This window comes from Cydia amplana, chromosome 16, assembly GCF_948474715.1.
Source record: "Cydia amplana chromosome 16, ilCydAmpl1.1, whole genome shotgun sequence".
NCBI classification, from domain to species: Eukaryota; Metazoa; Arthropoda; class Insecta; order Lepidoptera; family Tortricidae; genus Cydia; species Cydia amplana.
In genome coordinates, this window is record NC_086084.1 from 11063230 (window position 1) to 11091227 (window position 27998).

Here is a 27998-nt window from a genome sequence, read left to right on the forward strand (position 1 = left end):
CCTTTTGAAAAGACACTCCTCAGATGATATGATAAGCTCACAAAAGGAAACTGTAATTATCATATCCTTTGTTTCTTAATGCAATATTGCACCATTCATCTTAGCTTTGTACGTAGTTTTTAACAAACTGTGACTTCTCAGAAAAAGTACTACAAAAACCAATCTTAAAGCGAATTATATAGTTGTTAAGAAATGTGTACCTATTGTAATTTACAGTACGTACCCTTACAGGATACCTGTTATTTTTCGCCTTCTATGGAAGCAATAAGTTATGCTGCTATTTAAGAGCCAACAGGAGTGGTCATTTCTCCATACAAACGTACTCGACTGTTTCCTCCGTGGGTTTTGAAGCTAGAGCAATGATTATTTCAACACAGATTAATGTTGTCAATGTCTGTGTCGAACCGTTTTGCTTTTTCTGATATTTTTGTTTTTTAAAGCGCTAGAGCCCTTCAAAAATGGCCAAAATGGTCTAATTGACTATGCTGCAATGAGAGGCGTGGTATTCAAAACTGATATCAATTAGCCAAAAAATCAAAACGGTCCGACACAGATAATTTCATAATCATTTAGATTTCCAAATTTGGTTACGATTGGTTAAGTTTTGGAGGAGGAAACAGTCGAGTACGAAACCTCGATTTTCGAGATTTTTACGCAGGATTTTTCGCCTTGTCCTTATCACACTAGTTTTAGGAGCCGCTTCCGTTAGCGAGACGGGTATATTTACCTAAAATATTTAAATCTCAGCTCCTGTTTCGTCTTAATTCCTGCAAAAATGTTTGGACTGTAGATAAATAATTCCGAAAAAAAAAATGTTATCTATTTAGTGGTCGGGGAATAGATTCAATTTTTTTTCCGAAGCAGTTTATTAAAAAAAAAACACTGAACGTTTAAAAAGGGTTTCCTAATATATCAGTTCCTATTTGTCTTTTTATCTACACTAGTAAGTACTCTTTTAGATTACTGCATATTTTACTTTATACTATCATAGTACGAGTAACACACAAAATAATAAAGACAATGCTTGCAACAGTAAAATAACGCGAACACACGAAAACCATGCTAAACAAATTTTACTTAGTTATTTAGTTAGAAAAATCTTGGTTATACATTTCTCAATACAACGCATCGAGATGTTTTCGAGTAACCAGGAAATCACGAGCAAGCAGAATTCTAGAAAGGACGACATGAATTTTTTTAAAGTATTTGTTTTCTAAATAAATAGCCTGCAAATTGTGTTTTGATTAGTGCCATCGTGTACCAGGTGTCTCAATGTTAGACTGTTTCAACTTTAGCTGCATTACCCAGACTTTAGCAAGTCATATTTTAGGCATGAATATTTTATGAATATTTGTGGTTGAAACACAAAGTTCGATAATCAAACGTCGTACAACACAACTAGGTAGATATTCCAAAATCGGGCGAAAATAGTTAATTGTTAGGTACAGATTTTACCGACTATAGGCCTTGTATTATTTGGGATTGCTTTTGACCACATGCTTATAGTGATTTTTTAAACTTTGTTTTTAAAACATATGGATGTAATAAATAATGAGTCAGATAACTAGCCACTTAGCCTATAGTTACCTAGTAGTGTACATACCTGCGTACGAAGTTACTTAGTGGACATTTATGGGTTTAAACACCAATGGCCAATGGCATAGATAGAAGCTTGCTCTAATTGTTGCATTGCTATCAAATATTTTCGAATTTACCAACATAGGCTAACGAAAATATTACAACAGCATGTATATAATTTGGTAGGTATATAACGATTTATTTACACATTTACTACGGAATCTTAACATTCCTTGACCTTGCTCACGCCTCCTACGTAATGCCTTTTAGGTCCAAGATACACTTGTAAGTTTTACTTACATAAGTAGGGACAAAGCTATACTACAGAATGAGAGATGAATATCGTTATTTCTTTCTAACAAATAGCTTTGTCCCTACTTACGTAAGATAAAGTTACAAGTGTATCTCAGGCCTTAGATAAGTAAAAAAAGTTTCGGCCCTTCGCTGATTCACATAGGTATGGTAAATGTACCTTTAAATGGACATTTCAAGTTGCAATGGCTATAAAGGAAATAACAGTTGTGTTACAACAACAACAAGTTGTGGTACAACAACTGTTATACAATAACAACAACCAATGAGAAGTGGCAGCAAATGTAAAATGTAAAGTCGTTAATATAAAACCAAGCCAAGTTTCAGAGAAAAGTATGGAAAGTGAAAAAAGGCACTTCAGGGAATCGCAACACATGCAAATATTTGTACACATGGTTATATACATTTGCCTCACATCCTCTTTCGAGTCTCGAATTTACCATTTACAAACAGGAGAAACTGCAACTTATAATAGGTTACCTACCTGCTCAATCTCTAGAACACTCTTAGAAGATTAGGTCTTCGATAAGCCTAGTTATGGCTTTACCTACACTCTGCACAAGTTCCGAACAGTGACGTACCTAAATATGCGTGGGCGAAGTGGGCCGTCGCCCACGGCCTCGCGCCCCAAGAGGGGCCTCACGCGAGGCCCCTTCGGGAACAGTGAAAGAAAAGGGCCTCGCAGATGCGATTTCGCCCACGGCTCGATTAGTTCACGCTACGCCACTGCCGAAGAATTTGATCTTGTAGCCGCCCATTCCATTGTATTTAGAATCTTTTTTTTATTTTGACAAATCAAAATTGCATTTATGTTGGCAAGTTTTGATGTGTGATCTAGAGGTTATCGTATTTTATAATTAGGTAGCCGGCGGACACCCTCCCGATTCCTCAGCTCTAAGAGGCACGGAGCTACATACTTATATAGTACTATGACCATGTTACTTTTGTTGATATGATATGATGTAAGCTATAGATATATGTACCTGCAAACTTTTATGCACAGGCCATTACTTGTCTCTACTACTGCCAGTATGTCGAATGAGACAGAACAATAAACAACGATGAACTAACAAAACTTCCGTGATACACAGACATTAAATATATTAAAAAATAAAAATTTGTAAAACCCCCCTATAAGATTATAAGAGCTGACGATCTTCAAACGGCTGAACAGATTTTCATGAAACATGGCTAAGAACACTCGGGATAAAATTATTTATGACACAAAAAAACCTAAACGAAAATCGGTTCATCCGTTTGGGAGCTACGATACCACAGACAGATACACAGATACACAGACAGACACGTTAAACTTATAACACGCTTCTCTTTTTGCGTCGGGGGTTAAAAACGTGAGTGACCCGTTTGTAATATATTTAACGATGAACTACTTACTTGACTAGCAGCTTTATCAGTCTTAATGCCGAAGAACCGGTGGCCGGTATCGGGAGCGCCAAATATGTAGCCGAACGCGCGCGAGTCCGTCATGTCCTGGGCGATAAAGGAGATCTTGTGCACGGGATGGTGGTATAACGAGTCCTGGGAAAACAATGGAAAGTTATCATTACATAATTCGGGCTCATTAAGACGGCGCGCGAACTCGTATACGATTTTAGTTACATTGCGGACTATTGAGGTTACATCAACTCAGCCTACCGATCAAATACCGCAATGGAATGAAATGAAACTCGCATGCGAGTTGTCGTACCGTCTAAATGAGCCCTTAGAATTGAAAAAGCCATAAGGGCTCATTTAGACGGCACGAGAGCCCGTATGGGAGTTTCATTAAATTGAGGTATTTGATCGGTCGGCTGAATTGGATGTGACATCAATAGTCCGCAATGTAACTAAACTCGCATGAAAGTGCGCGCATCCGTCTAAAATATATGCCCTAAAGAAAGTTCTGGTAGCAACACTCATCTGACCAATCTTAGACTTTATATCTTTGCAATAAGGTTGATGAATTGTCAGTCAGAACTCATTCACTTTTTGTTACTTTGTTAACATATTTTTTGACCTAACGTTTGGTAAAGCCGCTGGCCGCTTGATACATAGGCACAGAATAAATAATAGTACTAAGTACAGAAGACTCACTCTCTAACAAAACGCGTCTGTTACGATCAGCACAGATATGGCCGCTAGGTGGCGACAGCGCCCCGCGCGGCTTATGGCTTTCCCCAAAATTGGGGCCGGAACGGATGTATCTACTTTTAGCTACCTGTAGCAAAGCGACGAAATCGCGGAGTGAGCAACGCTTGACATAGGTTATAGTCAGACCACGCTAAGTTTTCATTCCATGTGCTTCTGCAAGTATGGGGATTATAGGGATATGTAAGCATTCATACTGCCAAGATTGTGAAAGCGTGGTCCGAATCTAGTTACTTTTAGTCGACCGGACCCAAGCTGTTTGATAAATACTATAACGTCCACGAGCGCATATATCACTATTACTTGCCTAAATAGTAAATAAGCTAACTCTATATATTATTTTTTATACTTTAGTAGCGTTCCTAATTGTAACAAACGAACAAACATTACAAATCATTTGTTTATTTTAGTCCGGTCAGGTCAATGGTCGAACTCATATTTAGTCACCGCACGTCCTAATACCGAGTCGCAATGCAATTTTGTACTTTGTCGTAATTAACATAATTGTTGAAGACTTCAATTATAATGACGGTTAAAAGGTTAATAAACTCGTGTTTGTTCTTTCTATCATTAAACATGTATATGTCGGCGGCCGATCGTAAGACCAGGCAGATCGTAATGTTCCTGTGTAATGTTATTACGATAGTGACATACATTCGAAAGAAAGTTAACACGTAGGAAACTATAAGGCGCTGTTATAATATTGTCGCGGGTATTTTCTATTTTAAATTTAGAGTTATTCTAATTTGTCCTCTATCAACATAGAATTCGCATTTTTTTCTTAATTAGGTACCTATTGTATTTGAGTACCAAATATTTTAGAAAGAATAGCATTATAAGTCAACTGTCAATAAAATACGTAGTTCAGATTTCAGATAAGAAAGAAACCAATGGAAAAGTATAAACTAGTAACTGAGATCCTGCCGGTGCATAATATGCTAGATCCAGACGATGTCTATTCAGGATCGCCATAGCCCAAAAGGACTGCCGATGAGTTCTAATGGGTTTCAAGGGCCAAGAGAAGCAATTTTTGCACATTTTCCACATCGGGAGTCCATTTGTATCGCTATTGTGTTATAGTTTAAGAAAATAAGAAGTAACTCACGCCAGTCTTGTCATCCCGCAGCCTCAGGCCGTCAATGGCGACGTGCACCTGTATCCGCTGTTTGTGTTCGCCCGCCGCCCGGATCGCCATCTTCAGGTCCGCCAGCGCCTCTTGGCACATCCTGTCCCCCCGCGCCTCCGGCACTTCCAACACCCCGATCAGCTTCGCCCGGAACGACACCCCCTCGCCCAGGAAACGGCCCGGCTCGTTCTTGTCTGTACAACGCGTTTTCCATTTTTGAAATCCGTACCCGTTCCTCAAAGTGTCTAAAGCGAGCGCCATTTGTTTTAACAGTTCATTCACTTGTCCTTTATGCCGATGCAAGCTAGGTTTAATAAGCAACAATTAACACACAAAAAACAACTGAATATAGCTGCAGCTACCTTTTGCGAATAAGTTTTTGAGTTCTAGCTTTAGCGACATAATTTTTTTTAAACAAAGCTACGCGAGTGGAGTGCAAAATAAAAGTGAGCCGCTTGTCCTATTTCTGTCCCTGTTTACCGTGCATCATTCCCGTTAAATAGAATTTCCTGTTTTTAAATTTAGAATCGGGACTCGCCGGGACCTCCCGTCCACGATACCACCATTAGGTGAAAAACTAAAGTAACCGACAAAGCCAAGAAGTGTAGGTACACTAAAGAATGTAGCTAGAAACTACATAAGGATATGGCGTCATAATAGTCTAGAAATAGTTATTATTTGCGAAAGAGCATGCTGTGTTAACTCGTTATTTACTCCTACTTATGTGTTTAGTATTGTAACTATTGTACTAAGCTGCGTAGTTCAGATGCCATTAGTAGCAGTAACGTGTGAACTCTATAATGTTATTCTACACTCTACCTAGACAATTACAATCATTTGTTTCATTTGACAGTATCATATTTGCAGAGGAAACAAGCAAACATTTGTCATAAGCATTATCTCTTACTCTTGATAACAGTTCTTTGAAAAAAGATAAGTATATCTAATGTTTTATGTGCACAAAGTTATCATAATATATGCTCTACCTACATTCAGGTGTTAGCATAAGGCATAAGGTCTATTGCTTAAAAAAAATGCAAAACTATGCGAGTTAGTGATCGCTAGCTGTGAGTGTTTTCATTCGGAAAACACTTCAACGAAAACAATTGTAGGACTCCTGATCAGCTGATCGACCAGCTGTTCCTAACCAAGCATTAGACGAAGAGGCGGACAGTCGGACAGAACACCATGCGAACACACAACGAAGCACGATAGCACAAGTACTTACCGAACTGCCTCAAGAGATGCTGGAAATGACACACCTGCATATTTCACTTACTAAACGTACTATTACTCCGCCGCCGCTCGCCGCCTCAGACTCTCTGTCCAAATCAGGGATCACTAATTATGACATGAGCACAACTCGGAACGCTTAGGGTGAATAGCTTCCATGCTTACAACATACATCGCAAAATATAAGGAAAGCTTATGTGATCGAATTAACATTTAGCCGCTATCTAAGAACACCGTTTAAATAAAAAGATGGAGCTGAAGCGAGATAAACACAGTGCACTCACATTTGCAAGGGCTGGTTTTCTTACGAAGGGTTTGCATTGGAAAGTCAGTCGGTAGCTTGTGATTGAACATCGGTAGTTCTTTAGATCACTGAAATGCAAGCACCACTGTAGTGCACTCCACGCGAAAGTTATATTTTATTGGAGGATTCGCTACGTGATTTATTGATTTTTATAAACTCGGACGCGTTTTACGACGATTTTGACGCGGCTACTTTCCATTACGAATAATTCCCTTTCTCGCGCGAGTTTTTACTTTTAGTTAGAGTATTCGTATGTTTAGTGTTTATAAAAGTGAGATATCTCGGGCGCGATGGCCGGCACACGGGCGAGGGTCACGCACACTAGCGCGCAGCGAGGGGTGCGCGCTGACATAGAGCAACCCTTAATCAATATTCCTACCCTACACCCTACTATGCAACTTTTATGGTTCCCTTCGCGTTTGACGTGCGATGTTCCATGTTGGTGAAAAGCCGCGTTTTTAATAAGGATTCCTACTGGATTACTTTTGTAGTTATATAATTGTTTAAAAAATTGCCACAAGAAAAATAGACATAGAAAAAATAAATGAAAATGTTGCTGTTAAACTAAATTCCTATTGGAAATTATCAATTCTAATATGATTCTTATTATTTATTGTGCATATATTTTTATGCAAACTAAACATTACTTTTATATAAGTAAAAAGCTAAAAAGTGCCTATGCAATATGCATGGGGTATAGGCAGTGTTGGCCGAAAGTTAATGCGAATTGAAAATGTTGCCCATTAACCATTATAAATTGAACCTTAAACCGTATCGGACGATTATAGTTTACGATTCAATTTATAATGGTTAATGGCCAGCATTTTCAATTTGCATTAACTTTCGGCCAACACTGGGTATAGGTACTAGGATACTTTTCTATAAGCTGATGAAAGTTAGTATAAATATTTTTAGTTATGGGATCCTGTTTTTTATACACAGAACTGTTATAAAATGATTACTTCCTTGTCTATGTTCACCTAGTAATAACACGCCTAGTTCTTATGAAATAGTTTATCTATGATATCAATGCAGGAAATAATTATATATCAGTCATCAGCTATTACTAAGACTGTGAATGTGAATAATATGCTTTTTTTTATAAAAAACAAAACAATTAACCACTCCACTTTGTACTGTACTGTTACTGTTCTACCCCCCAGAATAGTGAGCCAGCACTTCCAGTGGGGTTCAGTTACCCCTCCCAATACACAAAGGGGGTGCAATGGAAAAATGTTTGAAAACCTCTTATTTTATTCTAAGGGCCACTTGCACCAATCAGTAACCTGGGGTTAACCGGTTAAACCAAGAGTTACCATGGTTACCAGTACAATTTGACACTGGGTTTACGGTTTAACCACTTAACCCCGGGCTAGAGAGATGATGCAAGTGGGCCTAAGTGTTACGAGTACAGTACTTAAGTAAATATCTTCTGTGGCATTATAGACTAGTTTTAGGGTGTAAGAATTGAGAGGCTTCACTTGCACTAATGAGCAATAAAAACTAGACACTTTGTATGGAAGTTTTGTATAAAGTGACCTATGTTTCTTGCTCTTGAGTGTAAAATACACACAAGTTAGGATTCCCTTAAACCCATTTAACATAAGCAACATGATAACCCTTACCTTTTTTTAGATTTGACTATGTTTCTGTATATTGTATAATATATAATAATGAGTAGTTAGGGAAGTAGTGTCACCCAATCTATGGAAGGTGCTAATTGTGGTATCGGATGAAATAATAAACCAAAGAACGAAAAAGAACGAAATAATACCGATTTTTGTATGAAGAAAAAACCGGTTCCTTGCCTATACCTTGCTGAACAAATGTGGGTCAGTTTGAGGCCTGAGGTTTGCCTACAGTTTAATTTTTTGCTCCTATTACAGGCCACAGGTACAAATTTACATGAAAAAGCAGACTAGACTAGACCTAGACTTCCATTTAGTATAGTTAATACATTCCAGACAGCAAAATTAGCATAGTTATTATGCAATGTGGTAAATATAGGTCTGAATGCATATATGCCACAGTTTATAAAGTCGAGGGTTGATAATGAACTTCAATGGCTGATAATTAGCTCCATTAATAAACAGTCATGGGTTGTATAACATTAAGGAAGTGATCTCATATTTGTAGGTACTTTTCTATTATTTATAAAGATGACAATCAACATTAAATTTGTATTAAAAAAAGAATTAAGAAATAGTCTTTAATTGTTGTAAAAACTAAATTCTGGTTGTCACATTGATTCATATAATTATGAATTAAACAATCAAGTTTAAAATTCAGTAAATACACAATTTTATACCAGCCAGCCAATGGCTTCGGTTAGGGGGAAAGTTTATAATATATGATGATGAAAAATATGAATTAGTCTACAATTTTGACCTGTAGAAGGATTGGTGTATGTTATTTTATTGAAGTAACTTACCAATTAAACTTAAATTATTAATGTTTAAAGGAATATCTGACTATAGCCATAATCTTGCTACTATAAATATGTAGTAAGCAAGTGTATTACTATATTACTATTATCTAGATCCCAAGAATGATTGTGATATTTTTGATCTTTAATCAATATTATAAATATTATAATGAACACAAATTGTTAATAAGAAAATTTGTTAAATATTCAATTGGGTTGCTTACCTTTAGGTGCCGTCATTCCAATTTTCTTAACGATTAATCAACTTGTCTCGTACGTAGTTTTATTTATTGTTTGCCGTATTAAAAATTGACTTTTTAAGCTTAATACAACCGGTTGTTTAATAATAGTGTACACTTCGCAAAATTCACGTCGTATGATTACTTATTTTTAACACTAATTGTTTTGTTGTGATGCAGTGTAATAATTATTCATTAATATTTTATTCTACAAGTAAACACTGTTTTCATTATCATGTTAAAAGTAGAAAATTGAATTTAAATTAAATTAAAACTTAGACGAAGATACGTCATGTCGGCCGAATAATTTAAATGACATGCATAGTGATGTTAACTCCAATAAATAATATCTAATATCGACAACATTGAGGATCGTATAAAATTGATTGAATTATTTATGGAGTTAAAAGTACGTAGTCTAGTGAAAGCAATAGAAATTCCATAAAATTTCTTTATAAATGTTACAAATTTCTGTCATCTATTGATAATTTATCAAATAATATCGATATACAATGCCTACAAATCCTACAATGGGTCAGGGTCTTCTGCGTTCTGCCCCTGGTTGGTTTGCCGAACGTCCAGAGTGGAGCTGCTTTCTCGAAGGCAGATATGGAAATGTACATGTTTAAAATAGTTTAAATAGTCCAGTGATACCTTTATACTATCACCTCTCACACCGGTCTTGCCCTTAGCTTCCTTAGGCCATCTTAGATGTCGCTTTTAGTGAGGGCCCGTCTTGTGGGAGTGACTGAGTGAGTCACCGTCTGCCGCAGTTGCCTGGTTTATATCCGATAGCTCACCATATTTACTCCATCGCCTTCACCCACTAGCCTAGTTGATTTTAGATTCATTCAACTTTCAATAGCCCTTACACCCTGGCAGGTGCTTTTTTTGGTAATATGTATTGTCACAAACTACTAAGAAGATATGTAAAGTCCGTCAACCAAATCTTGTCAGTAGTAAAAGGCGGCAAATTTGAAAAATCGCGGGTTAGCAACACTGTGTTCAAATAATTCCAAAACGCGTGTCATCTGTGTTTTATCTGTGGAATGTGGATCGTGAACGACAGCCGTCACCTTATTTGTTTTCATTCTGAATCGTTTCTGTTTCAAGAGATATTTCTGCTGTCACCATTAAATACCAATACATTAAATAAGAATAAGCAAAGCTAAGGGGCCTACAATGTACAATCATGCTCGTTGGCGTTGTTGATGGTAAACATTACTAAAAATTGAGGTTATGACAAGTATTGGAAGAACTCTTTCGAACTTTTAAGATTATGTTCAGTCTTTTGTTTTAGGGTTAAAAGGCATAAATAAAATTAAAACGTATGCCTAAATCTATCCAACAAGACCATAAATTGTGTCCTGGAAACCGTCCATAGGCCCACATGTCTAATATTTTCAGCAATCAGTTGTGACTATTTACAAAGGTAAACCTTTTAAACAGTATAAGAGCCTTGATTATATCGCCGTTCTTTCGCAATATCTACCTAATCCATACATGTTTGTTGCAGGATTAAATCTTGCCCAATATAAGGCGTTCGTAGTAGGTAGTATCTTTTCAGACAATACTTACCTATGGCGGTTTATGTACGTGTACAACGCAACCAAGTCGAAAAGTGACCCTTATCTTATTTACCTTTAAATTAAATAAACACCCAAATATCAGTTGTTTTATTTTTAATATGTATATTGTACAATATATACCAATCAAAAAAATTACACAGGTATGTCATATTCATCCAGAACAGTACACTAATTTACATTAACAAGTGGCATATTATATTGTAAATAACAAATATATGCACTATCTAATTATCTGCATTTTGATATGATTTTATTTTAGTAAACTTAGAAGACATAGATAGGGAACAAAGAGAATATAAGCAGTTGTTTTTGATATCTTCAAATTTGTTCATCATTTTGATTAACATTGTTTTAACATCGCTTTTAAATTGTCCGTCCATGTTTCAATTTTTTTCAATAAACCGCGAGTGACAATTTGAATTGACGTACGCAGGGCGCGCTCAGCGGAAAAAAAAATCTGTTGGTTCGATGTACATTGCTGCTTTTCTTAGCGCAATACTGCTCTTTGAGTGTTGCCCTACTTTAGTTTGCTTTACATTGCTACTGACAAGATTTGGTTGACGGACTATATATTGTTTTACTATTATGACTCTTATCGATAATAATATTCTGGACATGCCGCAACACTAGTAGTTTCTCAAGCTGTTCAAGGTAAAGTTTATATCGCTGCTATACTCATGCTCTCTGTGTTACGAATTTGACATTGACAGTAATTTGACAGTTATCTAAAATTTTATGTTGATTTTCTTAAAGCCGGGCAGCCGGCAGTATTTAATAAAATAAAAATACGGATTCAATTCTTTAGTTTTAGACTATTACGAATTTAAACACCCATAAAAGAATGAGCGTTCTATACCAAAATAACTGTTATATATTAATAGATCACAGTAACTACATTAATAAGATTTATAGTAATGTTTCTTCCACTGACGAAAGTAATGCTTACGAAATTAACCAGTGTTTGTTTAGTATAATTATTGACAAAGAAATTAAAGAAGTACCTAATAGAAAGAGAAAACTACAAAATCAAGAGTTAAATGAAGAAGTACGTACTTAAAAACCGTGGAATGTTTAATAATAGAATTCGTACAATTCGTACAATTTTCACCTCTGATATGAATTATAATACATTTTCAGTGTTCAAGAGTGAAAAATATGTACGAGCAATTTTTAAAGAAGGTACCACCAAAATTGAAGCAAAGTCCTGCAAAAAGCAGTTCAACTGAGGTGCGGGATCTAGCACAAAAGCTATTTGAGGCGACTGTGTTTGATCATCAAGGCATAAACGGTGGAAACAACTTTGGTTCTGCACTTATTTGTACGATTAAAGACAATCAATACCTGATACCTTCTAATTGTAGGTAAATATTATAAAAATTTAACTGCAAAATGTAAAATATGCAGTGGTGTAGCGTGAACTAATCTAGCCGTGAAGTAGATGCATCTGCGAGGCCTTTTTCTTTCAACGTGTATTCCCAAGGCCTCTTCAAGTGCGAGACTGTGGGCGATGGCCCACTTCACCCACTCCTAGCTACGCCACTGAAAATATCTACAACATTTGTAACTATGGTTTAATTTTCAGATTCTATTGTGGATGTGTAAAGGAGCAATGTGAGAAACTGAATGGCAGTAAGTTTGACATAGTGGTAGCAGATCCTCCTTGGTGGAATAAGTACATAAGGCGGCTGAAACATGCTAATGACAAGCTCAGGTTTGTTGAAATTATCATTTTTCTTTTAGACAACATCACTCAAAGGATTAAACACGTAAACAAATATTAAACATTTTTTAATTTTTAAACATGCAGAAACATCTGCGATCGATGCTATTAAGCTGAGAATAAATTTAAAAGTGGAAAAATTACTGTGTTGGTTGTAACTTGAACTCCAGAGGCCGTGAGTTCAAGTCTCATCCAAGACAGAAAATTTTCACTTTTAAATTTATTCTCAGCTTAAATATTAAACACCTTTAAATTTTAATTTGTATGTAAGATTGATGTCATAAAATAAATAAATATATGATACAAAAATATTTTTTAGTACTGGTAAGGAAACCTGTCTTTACTAGCTTTAAAGTGAGTACTTTGATATTTTTTAAATACTTAGTCAATTTTAGGTTTGTTAGTTCAATACTGTAACATGTCATTCTATAGAACTTGCTAACTATGTAAATAAACCGCCATATTGAAACTGTCAAAAAATATGAATTTACTAGTGACTTTTGTTCACATAGCAAGTTCCATAAATTGACACTTTGGTGTTATACTGAAATTACACAACATATTTGAAAGTAACAAAGGCATATTTCTTAATTAAAATATTACCACTAGCAACAAAGCAAAACTTCTAATACTTAACTTTTAAAATTAATCTGCCGCTCCCAATTTTCAGTTACTCCATGATGTACAATGAAGACATCGCGTCCATACCCGTGAGGAACCTTCTATCTCCAAACTGCCTTGTTGCCATGTGGTGCACAAACGCACCGAGCAATATTGCTGCTGTCAAAGACATGATATTCCCTCAATGGGGTGTAGAGTACTTGACTACTTGGTATTGGTTGAAGGTATGTTAAAATTTGGGTAAAAAATACTTTGACAAAAATGTAGGGTAGTGCTTTTTAACTACAGTGGGAGCGCCATCTAGTTTTTAAGAGGGTAAAAGGGCATTGTACTTTAATATACATGGCTTAACCTCTCGTATGCCGGAACGCGGATCCACGTTATTAGGTATTGTACTCTAATAAACAATTAGTTAGTATTATATTTTATATATTATAAACAATTAATAAGTGCTTTTAACTACAGTGTGAGCGCCATCTAGTTTTTGAGAGGGTAAAAGAGCATTGTACTTTTTTAAAACACCTACATGCCATAAATGCCTTTACATTGTATTAGCTTTCATTGTAGAAGGCATAGTGGCATTGACCACTGGCATCTTGAGCGGGACAGCAACATAATTACGCGCGTGCGATATATATAGGTCATAGGACAAAGGACATGGCAGGTTGTACGAAATTCTTTATGCTTGGCGTCCTTACTTCAAATGTTTTAAATATTGTCTTCCTCAGGTCACAACAAATATGGAGCCGCTATGCGACTTTAGCACGGGTTGCAAGAGGCAACCTTACGAGAGGATCATATTGGGGAAAGTGGGAGATGTGACGGTGCCTGAAGACCGGTTAATCGTCAGCGTTCCGAGCGCTCTGCACTCACACAAACCTCCATTATTAGGTACAGTTTTTAGGGTTCCGGTTCCGTACTGTTATATATGTAATATAGGGTAGACTTAAGTTTACATGCGCCGACTAGAGGGTGGTTAAACATATTGGTATGTCAGTTCCGAAATACACGCGATTGAGCTAGCTCGGTGTTTCATTGCTGCTCCTGGATATACCTTCCTGAAGGACCCTTCCAGTACCTAGTTACATACATAATAAACTAATAACTTGAAAGGAAAAAAATTGAACCCTTATAGGATCACTCGTGCGTCTGTCTGTCTGTCCGACCATTCCACCCCCCCTTTATCTCCGAAACTACTGGGTCTAAAATTTTGAAAAAATACACAAAATAGTTCTTTGGCTATAGATGACAGGAAAACCTATTAGAAATGTGCAGTCAAGCGTGAATCGGACTTAATGTACGGAACCCTTTTATGAGTCCTGCCCACTCTACAATTTTCAAATGCATGTCATACCTACCTACCTAAATACGATATTATAGGCAAATTAATAATCTCTAGTGATCGGCTCTGTAGTTCTTCAGGCCATAAACTGTTTTGTTTAGTTGTGAAATGGAATGTTACCTATTTACAAATTCTTTTAAATTCGCTCATTCTCACCTTTGTAAACTCATCGTTAAAAGCAGGGCCGTCTTAAACTATGCTGGGGCCCCAGGGCACATAAGAATTTGGGGCCCTTTTGGAAAGTAAAGAAAGCTAATGAAACTATCATTTTTTTACTATGATCCTCTGTTTATTATGGGATTTATGGGTAATCAAATATACAGGTAACAACCTTGGGGGCCCCGTGTGCCCTTATGGTAAAGACGGTATGGTTAAAACTAACCTCATATCATCAAGAAACACAAACCTTTTCTCTGGTCTCTAACGTTATATTTTATTTCATTTCAGAACTTCTATCGCCTTACGTGAAAACAAGCAATCCTCAAACACTGGAGCTATTCGCGAGGTACCTCCTACCAAACACGACCAGCGTTGGCTTCGAGCCGCTAAAATGGCAGCATGTATCACTCTATGAGAAAGTTAGTTGATGAATAAAAGTGAAAGGTAACATTTGTTTTTTTGTCTCTCTCTAATCTTCTTAGCATTTGTCCCGGTTGCATCTTCAGCTCTCGCTTCGGGGTCCAGCGGCGTTAGCACGGTCGCATTTTTATCGCTTGTCACCATGCCTGTCACGTTCTAACAGGTATATATGTAAGTGCGAAAGTGACAGACATAGTGACAGGCGATAAAAATGGAACCATGCTGCGCCCGTTGGTATAAATAACGGTGCTCTCAATATAACAAAATCAGCGAAGCAAATTCAGTCTGCCGTCTCACAGACATCACAGTTGTGTAAAAATGTAAGTACCTCAGTATTGTGCTGCTTTGGGTAGCCCGTACGTTTTGGTTTTAGTATAGCCTGACTTGCCAGAGCTGGTACCGAACGTGTATGAAAATATTGACAAACTGTCTGTTTTAAAATTTTCCAATTAGGATATACGTAGCACCATCGCCGAAGTGGATTTGGGTACCGTAACCTCCTAAGGCATATTGCAAGGCAAAATTTGCCACTGAAATTTGAACCTATAGTGCAGGGAATAGAGTTTATTTTTATTTAAAATTTAACGAAACAAAGGAAATGCAACTCTGTTCCAATTGAATATGGTTTAAATTTCATCTAACTGAAGAAGTACTATAGGTAGGATCTTGGGCCTTAGGAGGATATTATACGTACCATTTGAGGTAAGGAAATATGAGAAACAGACGTTAAATATTAAATATACTAGTTTATTAATAGTAAGTATGCGTAACATAGTTCATAGTGTAGTGTCCAAGTGAATTAACTCTTTCCGTTCACAATGACACTGGTCTTAACGTTTTTCTTGGGGTAGCCATCCGGGTTCATCGTCTGCCATCGCCAGAAATCAGTGCCTGGAATATTATATTCTTGATTAAACTTTTGTGTAAAACGGGTTGCACTCCGGGAGTGCCGACAGAAGTGAAAACTCAATAACATCTTACTCTCTCGCGAGTTTAAAATTTTTTCCCCATCACAAAAAGTGCACAGCGCCGCTAAAGAAGTTTTCACTTCAATAACCTGCATCCACTTACAATTTACATAATTTGAGGTGGGGAAAAAATGTTAAACTCGAGACAGCGTAAGACGATCACGTGACCGTAAGACGGACACGTGACCTGATCGAAAAACTGTTACATGTAATGTCATTGAGTTTTTCTTTATTGATTTAAATACCATCTAGTGAGTTTCGCTCTAACTGGTATTAATATAAGTCAAGTACTAACAGTGATGTGCTTAGGGGTTTCAAGTAATTAACGCTAACGCTAGATGGCGTTAACCTCAATTATACATAGTGCATTTTGCACTAGTCATTGAGTTTTCACTTCTGCCGGCACTCCCTGAGTGCAACCCGTTGTTTTTTTAACAAGTTACATGAGGAAGAATTTTAGACTAATCTGTTCAATTATTCCAAACTATCTATTAGCCTCTTTCATATACCTGCCTAATGTAAAGTAGTTCATTTATAAAGAGGTCCATAGCAGCAGCAGATTACCTAAATGTCGTTAAGTTCACCAATGACTGAAGAGATTTTTTACTTTGTCTATGCCTGGGTCTCGAGGGGCATTTTTCGTATTTATTACCCTCTAGTCTAGAATATTTAAGTATATCTAAAGACCCGTTTCCATATCGCGCGGCAAACCATCGAACATTGGCTCGCGCGGCAGCCGCGCGCAATGGATACCGGGCGCATCGAGTTGGATCGCGCGGCAGCCCGGTATCCATTGCGCGCGGCTGCCGCGCGAGCCAATGTTCGATGGTTTGCCGCGCGATATGGAGACGGGGCTTAAGGATAACAACTTACACATCTCCTCGATGGTATGCCTGGTGACCCAGTTGAGCTCGTTCTTGGCGAGCGTCGCGTCCGCCCACATAGCGGTGATATCTCCCACTCTCCTCTCCTCGTACTTTAGAGGGATTTTCGTGTTGGTCACCTTCTCGAACACATCTACTAACTCTTTAACGGACACGCCACGGCCGGTGCCAAGGTTGTAGACCTGAAAATTTAAAAAAAATCTTCCATCAGGTCATAGAATAATAGTCTATGATCAGGTTACGTGTTCCCGTGAGAAATGTTGAATCCAAAGGATCTTTTGATTATTTGGCGAGTGTTAACATTTTGTATTTGCGAGTGTGTAGCTAAGTATATTCATTATTTAGTGTCAAGAAAAGTACCTTAAGTCCAACGTGGTTTTCGCTGAGTAGGTTCAAAGCTGCAACATGTCCGCTGGCCAGGTCCATGACGTGGATGTAGTCTCGCACACCTGTGGATCAGAGTTACGAGTTTTAAGATTGTAAGTTGTATTGTAATGTGGTTGTAATGAAGTGGTAGTCTCTTTCTACTAATAAATGAAGTTGAAAAGGGACTTCTGTAAATATGTAATACAAGTAAGTTACAGCAGTTTATTCTCCACGGGAGGCAAGGGTTGCTAGCAGTTCAGAGTGGTCACTTTGCAACATGGAAAAAGGAATAGGTATTGAGACGCTTAAAAATTACGACGCTTGACAGCTGAAGTATTTATACAATATTTTAGAGTAGGTACTTTACAAATCAATATTCCTTTGTCTGTAATTTGTAGGGTTTATTCGGATCATACCGAGTACCTAATCCAGATTATCGGCTAATTCCGAAATTGTCGTAAAGTTTTAGTATGATGGAATTTTCGGAATTACCCGACATTTAAATGATCCTCACCGTGCCATCAGGAGTCTGATAATCGTTCCCAAAGACCGTGAGAACTGGTTTCTTGCCCAGAGCCACTTGCGCCATGAAGGGCATCTGGTTCGTAAACTCCTTAGTCGGGTCTTCGCCTATCAGGCCGGAGGGATGAGCGCCAACGGGGTTAATTGAAGTATCGGAGAGCTATGTTCCATCTCTTTCACAATTTACAAGCCTATACAGACCTCAGATGAGACAAGGGCTTTTAAATACTTACCAGTGCCATCAGGAGTCTGATAATCGTTCCCGAAGACCGTGAGAACTGGCTTCTTGCCCAGAGCCACTTGCGCCATGAAAGGCATCAGGTTTGTGAACTCCTTGGTCGGGTCTTCGCCTATCAGGCCGGAAGGATGAGCGCCAACGGGGTTGAAGTAGCGCAGTGATATTATGTTCCATCTCTGAAAAATGTTTTTATTTTTATACATATTACCAAACTACATAGTCGTCTTTAGGTACCTAATATTTTTCCTACTTTTCAGTAATAAATAATGTCTTAGTAATAACACCAACCTTATCAGCTGTGCTCAGATCCTTGAGCATCTCTTCAATGAAGTACTTGGTCCTGCCGTAGACATTCGTGATGCTCCCCGTTGGATGGTCTTCTGTGATCGGCAGATGTTTCGGCTCGCCGTACACGGTGCATGATGATGAGAATACCAATTGGAAGCAGTTGTGTGAACGCATTATCTAGAAAATAGTGTGAATAGTTACTTTTTGTAAAATACGGCAGACGGTACCAAGGTATGTTCGCATCGACTTGGCACTCTTGGCAGTGACGTATGGCCGTACTTTACGTCAAACTTTTCGGGTCACATAGCGTGGACTCTATTCTATTTATCTATTGGTCTATTGCTACTATTGCTAGACTCTCTAAGTACCAGACGTAAAACTTTACGGGCCACATAGCGTGGATTCTGATCTACGAGGGGCGTTCAAAATATTCTCGGTATTGATATCTTACGACCTCTTCTAAAATTTCTTTCGTTACTGGCCGCTAAGGTTTATTCATTGACATTAAAAAAAAGTATAATTCGAACCGAGATAGTCTTTTGTTTTTCTGCAATTGCTGAACAAACATGAACATCCTGTGCGAATTGACAATGTTAACTAAATTAGAACATCGATGCGTGATAAAATTCTTGACAAAACAGGGTAAAAATCAAAAAACCATAAAAGAGGAAATGGATTGTGTTTACCGTGAGTCTGCTCCTTCTTTATCTACCATTCAAAAGTGGTCAAGCGAGTTTAAACGCGGAAGGGAGAGTATTGAAGATGACCCTAGACCTGGCCGGCCTGTAGTAGCTACTTCACAAGAAAATATTGATAAAGTGGAAAAACTTATATTGGAAGATGGTCGAGTGAAGGTAAAATCTATAGCACAAGTAACCAATCTCTCTATTGGTACCGTACATGATATTATACATGACCATCTTAATATGTCAAAAGTAAGTGCAAGATGGGTTCCGCGAATGCTGACTCGGCTTCAAAAAGACATGCGTGTAGCTTGTTGTTCCGATTTTATTGACCTGTGCGGTGAAAATCCTGATGAGGTGCTGCAAAGAATAGTTACTGGAGATGAAACCTGGGTTCATCATTATGACCCAGAGAGTAAACAAGAGTCCATGCAGTGGCACATTAAGGGTTCAGCTCATCCCAAGAAGTTGAAGGTCATCCCTTCAGCTGGCAAGGTCATGGCCACGATATTTTGGGATTGTGAAGGAGTATTACTAATCGATTATAAAGAAAAAGGTGTAAATATCACAGGACAGTACTACGCTAACATTCTACGTCAATTAAAGGATGTAATTAAAGAAAAGGGGCGAGGAAAGTTAACCAAAGGTATTCTGCTTCTGCATGACAACGCCCCCGTCCATACTGCTCATATTGCCAAGGCAGCTATTGTTGAACGTGGGTTTAAAACTGTTACTCACCCACCGTATAGTCCGGACTTAGCCCCCAGCGACTTCTTTTTGCTCCCCAATCTTAAAAAGGATCTGCGTGGAAATAAATTTTCTGACGATGAAGCATTGAAGGCGGCAGTGGAGGAGCATTTTTACACGAAAGATAAAAAATATTTTTACGAGGGATTAAAAAAAATAATTGATCGATCTTTTAAGTGTATGAACATAGGGGGGGAGTATATTGAAAAATAAAAATATCAAACTTTTCGTACTTGTTTGTTTTCATTCTCATACCGAGAATATTTTGAATACCCCTCGTATTTTATCTATAGGTCTATTGCTTAACTCATTGTATCAGACAATGGCCTAGATTTTGTAGGATTGTCATCCTTAATGTCTTGAATTGAAATAAATTAAGTTGAACGATGCAATTTTAGGTAGGAAATGTAAGTTTTCCTTATAAAAGACCTGTTAATTTCGCCTTATGGTTTGATTACATCACTCTTATTGATATTATGTTCTCGGCTAAGACTCTACTTTCAAATGAATCGATTTGGCTTCAGATAAGACCTTTATTTTAATAGTAAACCCCTATAGACTTTTAGAATTCTTACCTCGAGTAGGTTGAGCATTCCAAGCAGGTTGTTCTGGTAGTACAGAAGGGGCTGCTGCATAGATTCCCCGACCGCTTTCAACGCCGCAAAGTGAATGACGCAGTCTATTGGGTGCTGGAAAAGACACACAAAACCTGACACCTGAGGGCCTACCGCGAACCACGTTCGACGTGTTACCACCCTGTCACACTTAAGTACGAATTCACAAGTGCGCCAGAGAGGCAACACGACGAGCGTGGTTCGCGGTAGGCCCTCTGATTGATATGTGAGAAAGATTTTATTAAGACAATGGCCTGGCGATTCCTTATCAGGGGCTTTTAAAGAACCTAGTTTCCCACCCGATTGTTCATTATTAGACACTTAGAATGCAGACAGACGCTAGACTAAAACTTAATTGGCTCCAGTTTGGGCACTTCGCTGGTGTTGAAAGCCACGATGAGTATACGAATACATGAAGCGACCGAGGTACCTAATGAGGGTAATACCTACGTACTAAAATGATCTGCGGCTAAAACATCCAGCAGGTCGGCTTTGCAAAATGTGTTTGTCTCCTTACTTCCTACTTCCCCGTGATTTCTTACACTCTCCTCGTATCAGGGAGCCTTCATCATCCCTTACTGCGTCTGCTAGATTATCATTATCAATATAGCTACAGCTTCAGGGCCCCCTATGATTTGGTTTATCAATGAGCCACTTTTTACCTTGTCAAAAATGTCCCTGATCTGCGGCTTATCAAGCAGATCCGCCTTGTAAAACGTGACCTTCTTCCCTGTGATCTCTTCCACCCTCCTCAGCGCTGGTGACCCTTCATCATCCCCCACTGCGTTTGCGAAGTTGTCGATAGCCACAACTTCGTGTCCAGCCTGGACTAAGTCTACAACGCAGTGGCTGCCTATGTAGCCGGCTCCGCCGGTCACGAGTATCGTCTTGAAGCGCGGCATTGTGCCTTGTTGCTCTGGAAATAAAGATTGATTTTGATTAATTGGTCTCAAAATAGTCACACACACTAAACGAAACATAATTTGTTGTTCAGTTAATCCATAATCAGAAAGTCGTATGCTTTGTCTGTACTGGCATGGAAAGAATTTAGTGAAATCTGCTGAAGCGCGTGTTTTCTGAGGGATTTTTTTTTATCTATTGCACATAATAATTGCCAATCCTTGAAAGTCAATGTTCTTAATTCCTAACACGTCTAACATTAACATATACCTACGTCGCTATTTGTAATATTTGTGTTTTCTGTTCACATTCGGCTGCTTATTAACGGTATAACGACAAGTACCGTACCCACAAGACAAACAGGTATATTGAACAAATCGGCATCAGCGATCGGCGTTTTGTTCTGGTGATAATCATCATCAATGTACTTTATTTCCCAATTAATGGAGACATTGCGTGATGTAGGAGTTGTTTTATGCACGATATTAGTTTTCGCTTAATCAGTGTCGTTTCTACAGATGATGCCAAGCGTTCGACGGCCGCGAGTGTATATAAGTAAATAGAAAGTTGACGACTTAATCAAGGACACCACTAAACACCATCTTTATTGGCATCTTTCTTAACTTTATGAGACAAGTGGTATTGTGGACTACTGATGCCGAATATATGGTTGGTTTTGTAATTCCCTCTTTAAATGTGTAACCTGTTACAGCAGGTAAACTTAACGTCGAATTTTCTTGGTCGATAAGAGACCTAAGAGAAATTGCGAGATTTTAAAACAATAAATGCCAATAGGCATTACTGGCATGAGAACAAGTTTCCTTTTGCCAACAGGGCCTAATTTACGCAAGCGGTGAGCTCGTATTATTTTGTTTTCTCTTTATAATTAACCATTTAAAAAAAGAAAAACCGATTTCATAAAGCAGTAAATAAAATATTAACCCTTTTATATGCGCTAGCATCTATGAATCTATGAGAACGGGCACAATGAGGCGTTTTTATTGGTGAAGATAAAATTATTATAGGATGCATAATTGAGTTAGCATTTAATTTTGGGCAGTCTGATGCACACAATATCCCATTAAACCTACGGAAGTGACCATGTGGCAGTCACGTTCTATCAGCAATCAAGGAAGACACGATCACAAAACATGATTTACTACTTAAGAGCAATCAATCGGTGATAAGATTGATTTGGACTGATATAAAAACATCGTATTTTCCTGGTACGAGGTAGGTAGTAGGTACTTGGTTCTTGGAAATTTTTAAGAAAAACGTAAGAAATAGCTAAAGGAAAAAATAACTATCCTAATATAATTTTCCATTTTAGGGTCGGACGATTTTGGTCCCTATACTAAAATGTCGAAAAACTTTCCTCTTTTGTAAATTTCGCAATTTTGGAAAATACATCAACTGAGAAAAACTATTTCGATATTTGGGGGTTGGACCCATTAACCTAGATTTACTCAGTATGACTTATAAATATAGGTAATTTAAATTACGCCGCAAACATTGGCTAAGGGTTGTGAAAAGCACCCCGTATTATGCATATATTTTTTTCAATAGTTCAGTGAAGCTATAACAGAAAGGATGTTGCCCAGTTGTTCTATTTTAGGAGCCAACCGCCATCGCTATAACCAGAAGCCATCGCCCTAAGCTAAGTGGATGCTAGTTATTATAGTCCTGCTAAGTGACGGACAAGCAATGCAGTTGAGTACCTATATAAAATTGTGTGCTCCTTGAAAACAGCATTTAGCACCATTCTTCAAACTTTTAAATTATCTAAAACTGCATAAAATGTAAGAATTTTGGTATCCATAATCTTATAATTATGTTATGTTTTGCGACATTTTTTATAGAGATTATATTTATCATCTTATTAATTGCCTTTATTTTAGACTCCATTTTTGAACTGGTAGGTATATATGAATTACTACTGTGTACCCTTGTGCTTGCTAATTATTAACGTCTTGCTAAACGTAGTTTGCACAATTTTGCAAGCCATTGTTTAGATATAATTTATCCCGCTTTGTGGTTGTAGCTTGCAGACGTTGAACTCTGCTATTCTTCGGAAAATGTTATTAGATTTTATATTTAATATAGTTTGTGAGCATGAATGGATGTAAGATTTTTAATTGTTGTGTTTTTTTCTTGTTATACTTACAGTCACAGTTAATTATAGCAATAGAAATTATTTTTTCACCTCAGCAGCTCGAACAAGGGTACTTTGCTACTTAAAAACAGTGAGCAAAATCGCATTTTGCTCACTGAGTGAGACAAAATGAGCAAAATGCGATTTTGCTCACTCAGTGAGCAAAATTCGATTTTGCTCACTGTTTTTAAGTAGCAAAGTACCCTTGTTCGAGCTGATGAGGTGAAAACTTAATTGTTGGTATATCTTAAGAAAACATGAGTGAATAGAGGTAAGTGATGAAGAAGGAATACATTTTTCGGGTTCTCTAATATGTTCTCACTGCTGAGGTGAAAAGTTTTGTGAACTACACGAGATCAAAGTTATTTACATCTCGTGCGCTTTTGAGTCCCTTACTACGCTCAAGATTCTAAATTAGATTCACTCGCTACGCTCGTGAATCTAGTATAGAATCTTTCGCTTGCACGGGACTCAAAATAAGCACTCGAAGAAATATCAAACTTTGATCTCTTGTTGTACAAATAACTATAGTGCCATTTGCCGCTTTGAGAAAAATTTAATCCCGTTTAAGTTAATGATGACTGATGAGATACAGCTCGCTGACCGACAGACAGACAGCCGAGGCTTGGTAAGCCCTTCGGGTATAGCACTACGTACACGTATAAAGAAAAAAACAAATTAAACACGCACCCTACCTTTAACTATAAAAAATACGGGAGTTCCGTCTCCAACTTCTTTCACTAATAAAGAAATAGTGAATTATTTAGTATCCACAGCCACAGACCGATTGTTGATTATCATTGCCTAACCAACATTATCTGAACTGAATCACAATTTTAATCTTAACTATTTACCTATACGTAACGGAATATATTTCACTAATTAGGTATAAAAAAAACTTATGTTGGAATACACCTACTACACCAATAATAGGTATACTGCCTAACTACATACCTATTACAAGTCTTTAGCTAAGTCTAAGTGACGAAGATATGGTCACGACGATATCAAAACAGATAATCGTATTTGCTTAAATCACGGCATAATACAAGTGATTAGATTTTGGTGACGCTTATCGATAGATATATACATACATAATTTAGGTACATATTTATGCCGAAGATAACATTATTTTGCAGCCTTATTATTAGGCAACTAAACGGAAATTAGTCCTGCCGTCCTACTAATATTGGTAATGTGAACAATTTTATGTATTGATACTTGGATGTCCGTTGATCAATCACGCAAAAGGAGCTGTACCTACGGATTTGAACGTTTAGCGTGCTGATAGGTGCTATTTGCACATATTTTGTTTGTAATCGATTATCCTAAATCATCTATTTTCTTTCTCAACGTCATTTTACTACTTATATTATCATGAAATTAACTCTAAATTCAAAAGCCTAAAGTTCACTATCAAACCAAAGTTACACCTAGATGCGAGGTTTGGAAAGTTGACATACTCGTAAACTGCAAGCGCGTCGACGCCGGCGCATTATTTTACGTTTTTCTGTCGGGGTTTGGTTCATTCACCCTCGGTGCAATGTTATGAGTGTTATGTTATGACCACAGTAATTAGGAATGAAGACTATGAAGAGAGCTATGTTGTAATACTACAACACTAGTCAACTAGTGTTCAGATTGATTGTGTTGTTTTACTTTGTGAATAAAGGTACCTAGTTACCCCAGATTCTCCGATCGAATTAAGATTTCACTTGACATTAGTTGACATATTAAAAAAATAGATTTAAAAGAAGCCGACAAGCAATTAAACTTATCACAAATGTTGATGTGTACCTATCATCAATTAAATGATATCGATCATAACATAATTATTTAATTCAATTAGAAAGATGTTGATGGAAATCTTGATACCTACACGATAACATCAGTGCATTTAAAATTGAAATGCGGAAATATACAAAAGGTTCATTGGGGTAAATTCAAAAAGTTAGTCACTTCCACCCTGCACCCGATTTCAGAGCTGGGCTGTTTGGTGACTTCCTTTTTGTTATATCAAAATTACTCGTGTGTCGGCACTTACTTCCAAAATTATTAACGAAGAATAATTTCAACCGCAGTATTAACAAAGTTTTACTTTAAATTTGATCTAACACAACTCGCAAGGCTTATGTTTTAGGTTTAGGCACCCTATAGGTACCTATAGATATATTTTCTGTTGCGCGAATCAGTTATTTCTGTTTTGATAACAGTGTCATCTACCGAGAAAAAACATCAACTCGTCGTGGAAAATAATTGCACACATTCTCATCTCATACTAATGACTTTGACATTTGATTAAACAGCCGGCCATTATATTAAAAGCAGATGCTTATACAGGATGATCTCGTAATGAATGAATGATTCATGTGTACTGAGAAACGACCGGTTTTAAGTCATTTAGTTTATGCGGAATGACTACCGGAGATGAGGCATGTGGAAATGGTTCCATCTCAAATACGTAGCTAAGTATATAGAGATAGTTTAATATACTAATTAACAAACATATATTTTTAACAATTCATTAAAATAATAGCTTTTATAAGAAATATATTTTTACGTCTTTCTGAAACTTTTGACTTTAATCCAGTCCTACCCAATAGTCTTAATAAGTATATTGCAAGAGCTCAGTTATTAAGAAAACCTAGCCTTTTAGTTAGATTTCGAATAAAAAAGATAACCATTAGAGTCTCCCAAGAATAATTAAGTCATAACTTAATAGTTATACGTCCATCAAGGAAACTTTTTCACGAAAATCTTTACCATGCCACCTACAATAACACAAAACTTAAGTAAGTACTTACGTCTATTCCTAATTCCCAATTCCCATCAACTATACACTTCACTGCACGCACTGGCACGTTACAAAAACGGTTTTAAAAATATTAAAAAAAGGAACGCGTTCGCGCCGGCAGCACGCGCACGCGCATCTAACGCGCCAGCGCACACGTCACTGCTCATTGCAAACCCTGGTCCTCTGTCACACGTGATGCGAATCTTGATGAAGGCAATTGGGGGATACATACATGCAGTTGAGTTGTAGATGTAGCTAAGAGATCCTGGTGTACATTTCTTCTGCTGCTGACTGTACGACGGTTACATTGGGGCCTAGCCAAGGTGACAATCGTTGATATAAAACGCTAATCGATACTTAAACCTTTCGTATGTAGCATCTGTCCCCGGTACATTTTTTTTCGTTAGCTAGTCCACCAGCTCCAGAACAATTTTGTGATAATACCCCCTCCCCCCACTTCCCCTCTTCCAATTATCTAGGTGATAACGTAAATCCTTTAATGGTGGCACAAGAAAAAGGGGTGAGCAGTACTCGATAAGTCGGGTTATTTATTTATTCAAATAAGAACTCCACGCACGTCACATATGAATATGAATGAATGAAAAACTATCTAGGCTTACCTATCGGGTTTTACTGCTCACCCCTCGATTCGAACTCTTCTCCATAAATATATGTGAGCATCAGCACATAACTACCATCTATAAGCTTCGCTACGGTGTGACAGCAGCCGGGTCCAGTCTCCGACAGTGACCTCGCCGCCATTGAAGCTACAAATCCACCACACTAACTCATCTCCTCACCATTCAATAATCTACCCTATTCCAAGGCAGTAAAGCTCTAGCGGACGCAGATAAGTTGGCAGCAGAATACCGTAACCACATAACTTGGACGGATGGGCTAGTTTGGGCCACAATCCCGTTACGGCCTTGCCTGCCAGACTATATGTTATACGGCGTTATTCATAAACGTCTACTAAATTAATCAGCTGATGATCGTCGTATGTCCTTCTCTATGGCATAAAGACAGATAGGGACAAACGACGATCGTCAACTGATTAAGTTAGCAGACGTTTATGAATAACGCCGATCTTCACTTTCGACTATCTGCTACTGGGAACTCGGTTGACCGAAAATCTTTGACCTAATGCCTAAGGCGTGGTTTAAAACTGACCCGACCGAATCATGAAGATCGCGAGGGGTTACGAGTAGGTACTTAGACCACAGAAAAAATTTGACAGTTTAATTGAATTGCAAAAAAATTGTTTGAACTGGCACTCGATCGGAATTAGTTAATGTAGGTACTTTCTATACTACAGAATGTCAACCTCAATTAGTAAATTTATGTATTTTATCGCTGTCTTACAAATAGGTACCGTAAAATCAGGCAACTTTTAGTCCACAGTTTACAACAACCTTGGTCCAAATTCAAGTTCCAGTAAAATATGTAAGTAGAGTCTGTGCGGAAAGAGAAGAGTCGTAGAATGTATTGGTTCCCATATAATTCAATTCTCTTTCCGCACAGACTAAGTATTTTTCAAATTCATATTATGCTGAGTAGTTAAGTAAGTATACAAATATAGAAAGAGAATTAGTGTATCTAAATTCTAAGCTCCAAAGTAGGTAAATG

At 37.6% G+C, this 27998-nt stretch overlaps 3 protein-coding genes across 3 annotated transcripts in view; 1 reads left to right on the forward strand and 2 right to left on the reverse strand.

The window, feature by feature from the left end:
• Positions 1-6665, reverse strand: part of LOC134654989 (protein disabled) — a 51487-nt gene extending 44822 nt beyond the window's left edge. Inside the window, exons 1-3 of the mRNA XM_063510445.1 lie at positions 6393-6665; positions 5144-5358; positions 3286-3429 (exon numbers count right to left, since the gene is read on the reverse strand). Coding sequence (XP_063366515.1) covers positions 3286-3429; positions 5144-5358; positions 6393-6432 — 399 coding nt within the window. The 5' untranslated portion in view covers positions 6433-6665. The remainder of the gene's footprint in view (positions 1-3285; positions 3430-5143; positions 5359-6392) is intronic.
• A 5078-nt stretch (positions 6666-11743) lies between these two features.
• On the forward strand, positions 11744-15244 carry LOC134655221 (N(6)-adenine-specific methyltransferase METTL4). The gene is made up of 6 exons (XM_063510673.1): positions 11744-11999; positions 12092-12315; positions 12537-12665; positions 13345-13519; positions 14024-14186; positions 15085-15244. Exons 1-6 carry the CDS (start codon positions 11796-11798, stop codon positions 15222-15224), a joined length of 1035 nt encoding a protein of 344 aa, XP_063366743.1. The 5' UTR covers positions 11744-11795; the 3' UTR covers positions 15225-15244.
• A 705-nt stretch (positions 15245-15949) lies between these two features.
• Positions 15950-26535, reverse strand: LOC134655000 (UDP-glucose 4-epimerase-like). Its single transcript, XM_063510454.1, has 8 exons — positions 26383-26535; positions 21189-21442; positions 20488-20601; positions 18483-18659; positions 18190-18370; positions 17429-17517; positions 17058-17250; positions 15950-16107 (listed from the first exon to the last, which is right to left on the reverse strand). Exons 2-8 carry the CDS (start codon positions 21426-21428, stop codon positions 16016-16018), a joined length of 1086 nt encoding a protein of 361 aa, XP_063366524.1. The 5' UTR covers positions 21429-21442; positions 26383-26535; the 3' UTR covers positions 15950-16015.
• Between the last annotated feature and the right edge of the window lie 1463 nt (positions 26536-27998).

Coding starts and splice junctions, on each gene's coding strand:
- LOC134655221 (XM_063510673.1), top strand. CDS start 11,796: ATGAGCGTTCTATACCAAAATAACTGTTATATATTAATAGATCACAGT. Junction 12,000..12,091: donor ATCAAGAGTTAAATGAAGAA/GTACGTACTTAA, acceptor ATACATTTTCAG/TGTTCAAGAGTGAAAAATAT. Junction 13,520..14,023: donor CTACTTGGTATTGGTTGAAG/GTATGTTAAAAT, acceptor TGTCTTCCTCAG/GTCACAACAAATATGGAGCC.
- LOC134655000 (XM_063510454.1), bottom strand. CDS start 21,428: ATGCCGCGCTTCAAGACGATACTCGTGACCGGCGGAGCCGGCTACATA. Junction 20,602..21,188: donor TCAGGGACATTTTTGACAAG/GTAAAAAGTGGC, acceptor TGTCTTTTCCAG/CACCCAATAGACTGCGTCAT. Junction 18,660..20,487: donor GAATGCTCAACCTACTCGAG/GTAAGAATTCTA, acceptor ACTATTTTCTAG/ATAATGCGTTCACACAACTG.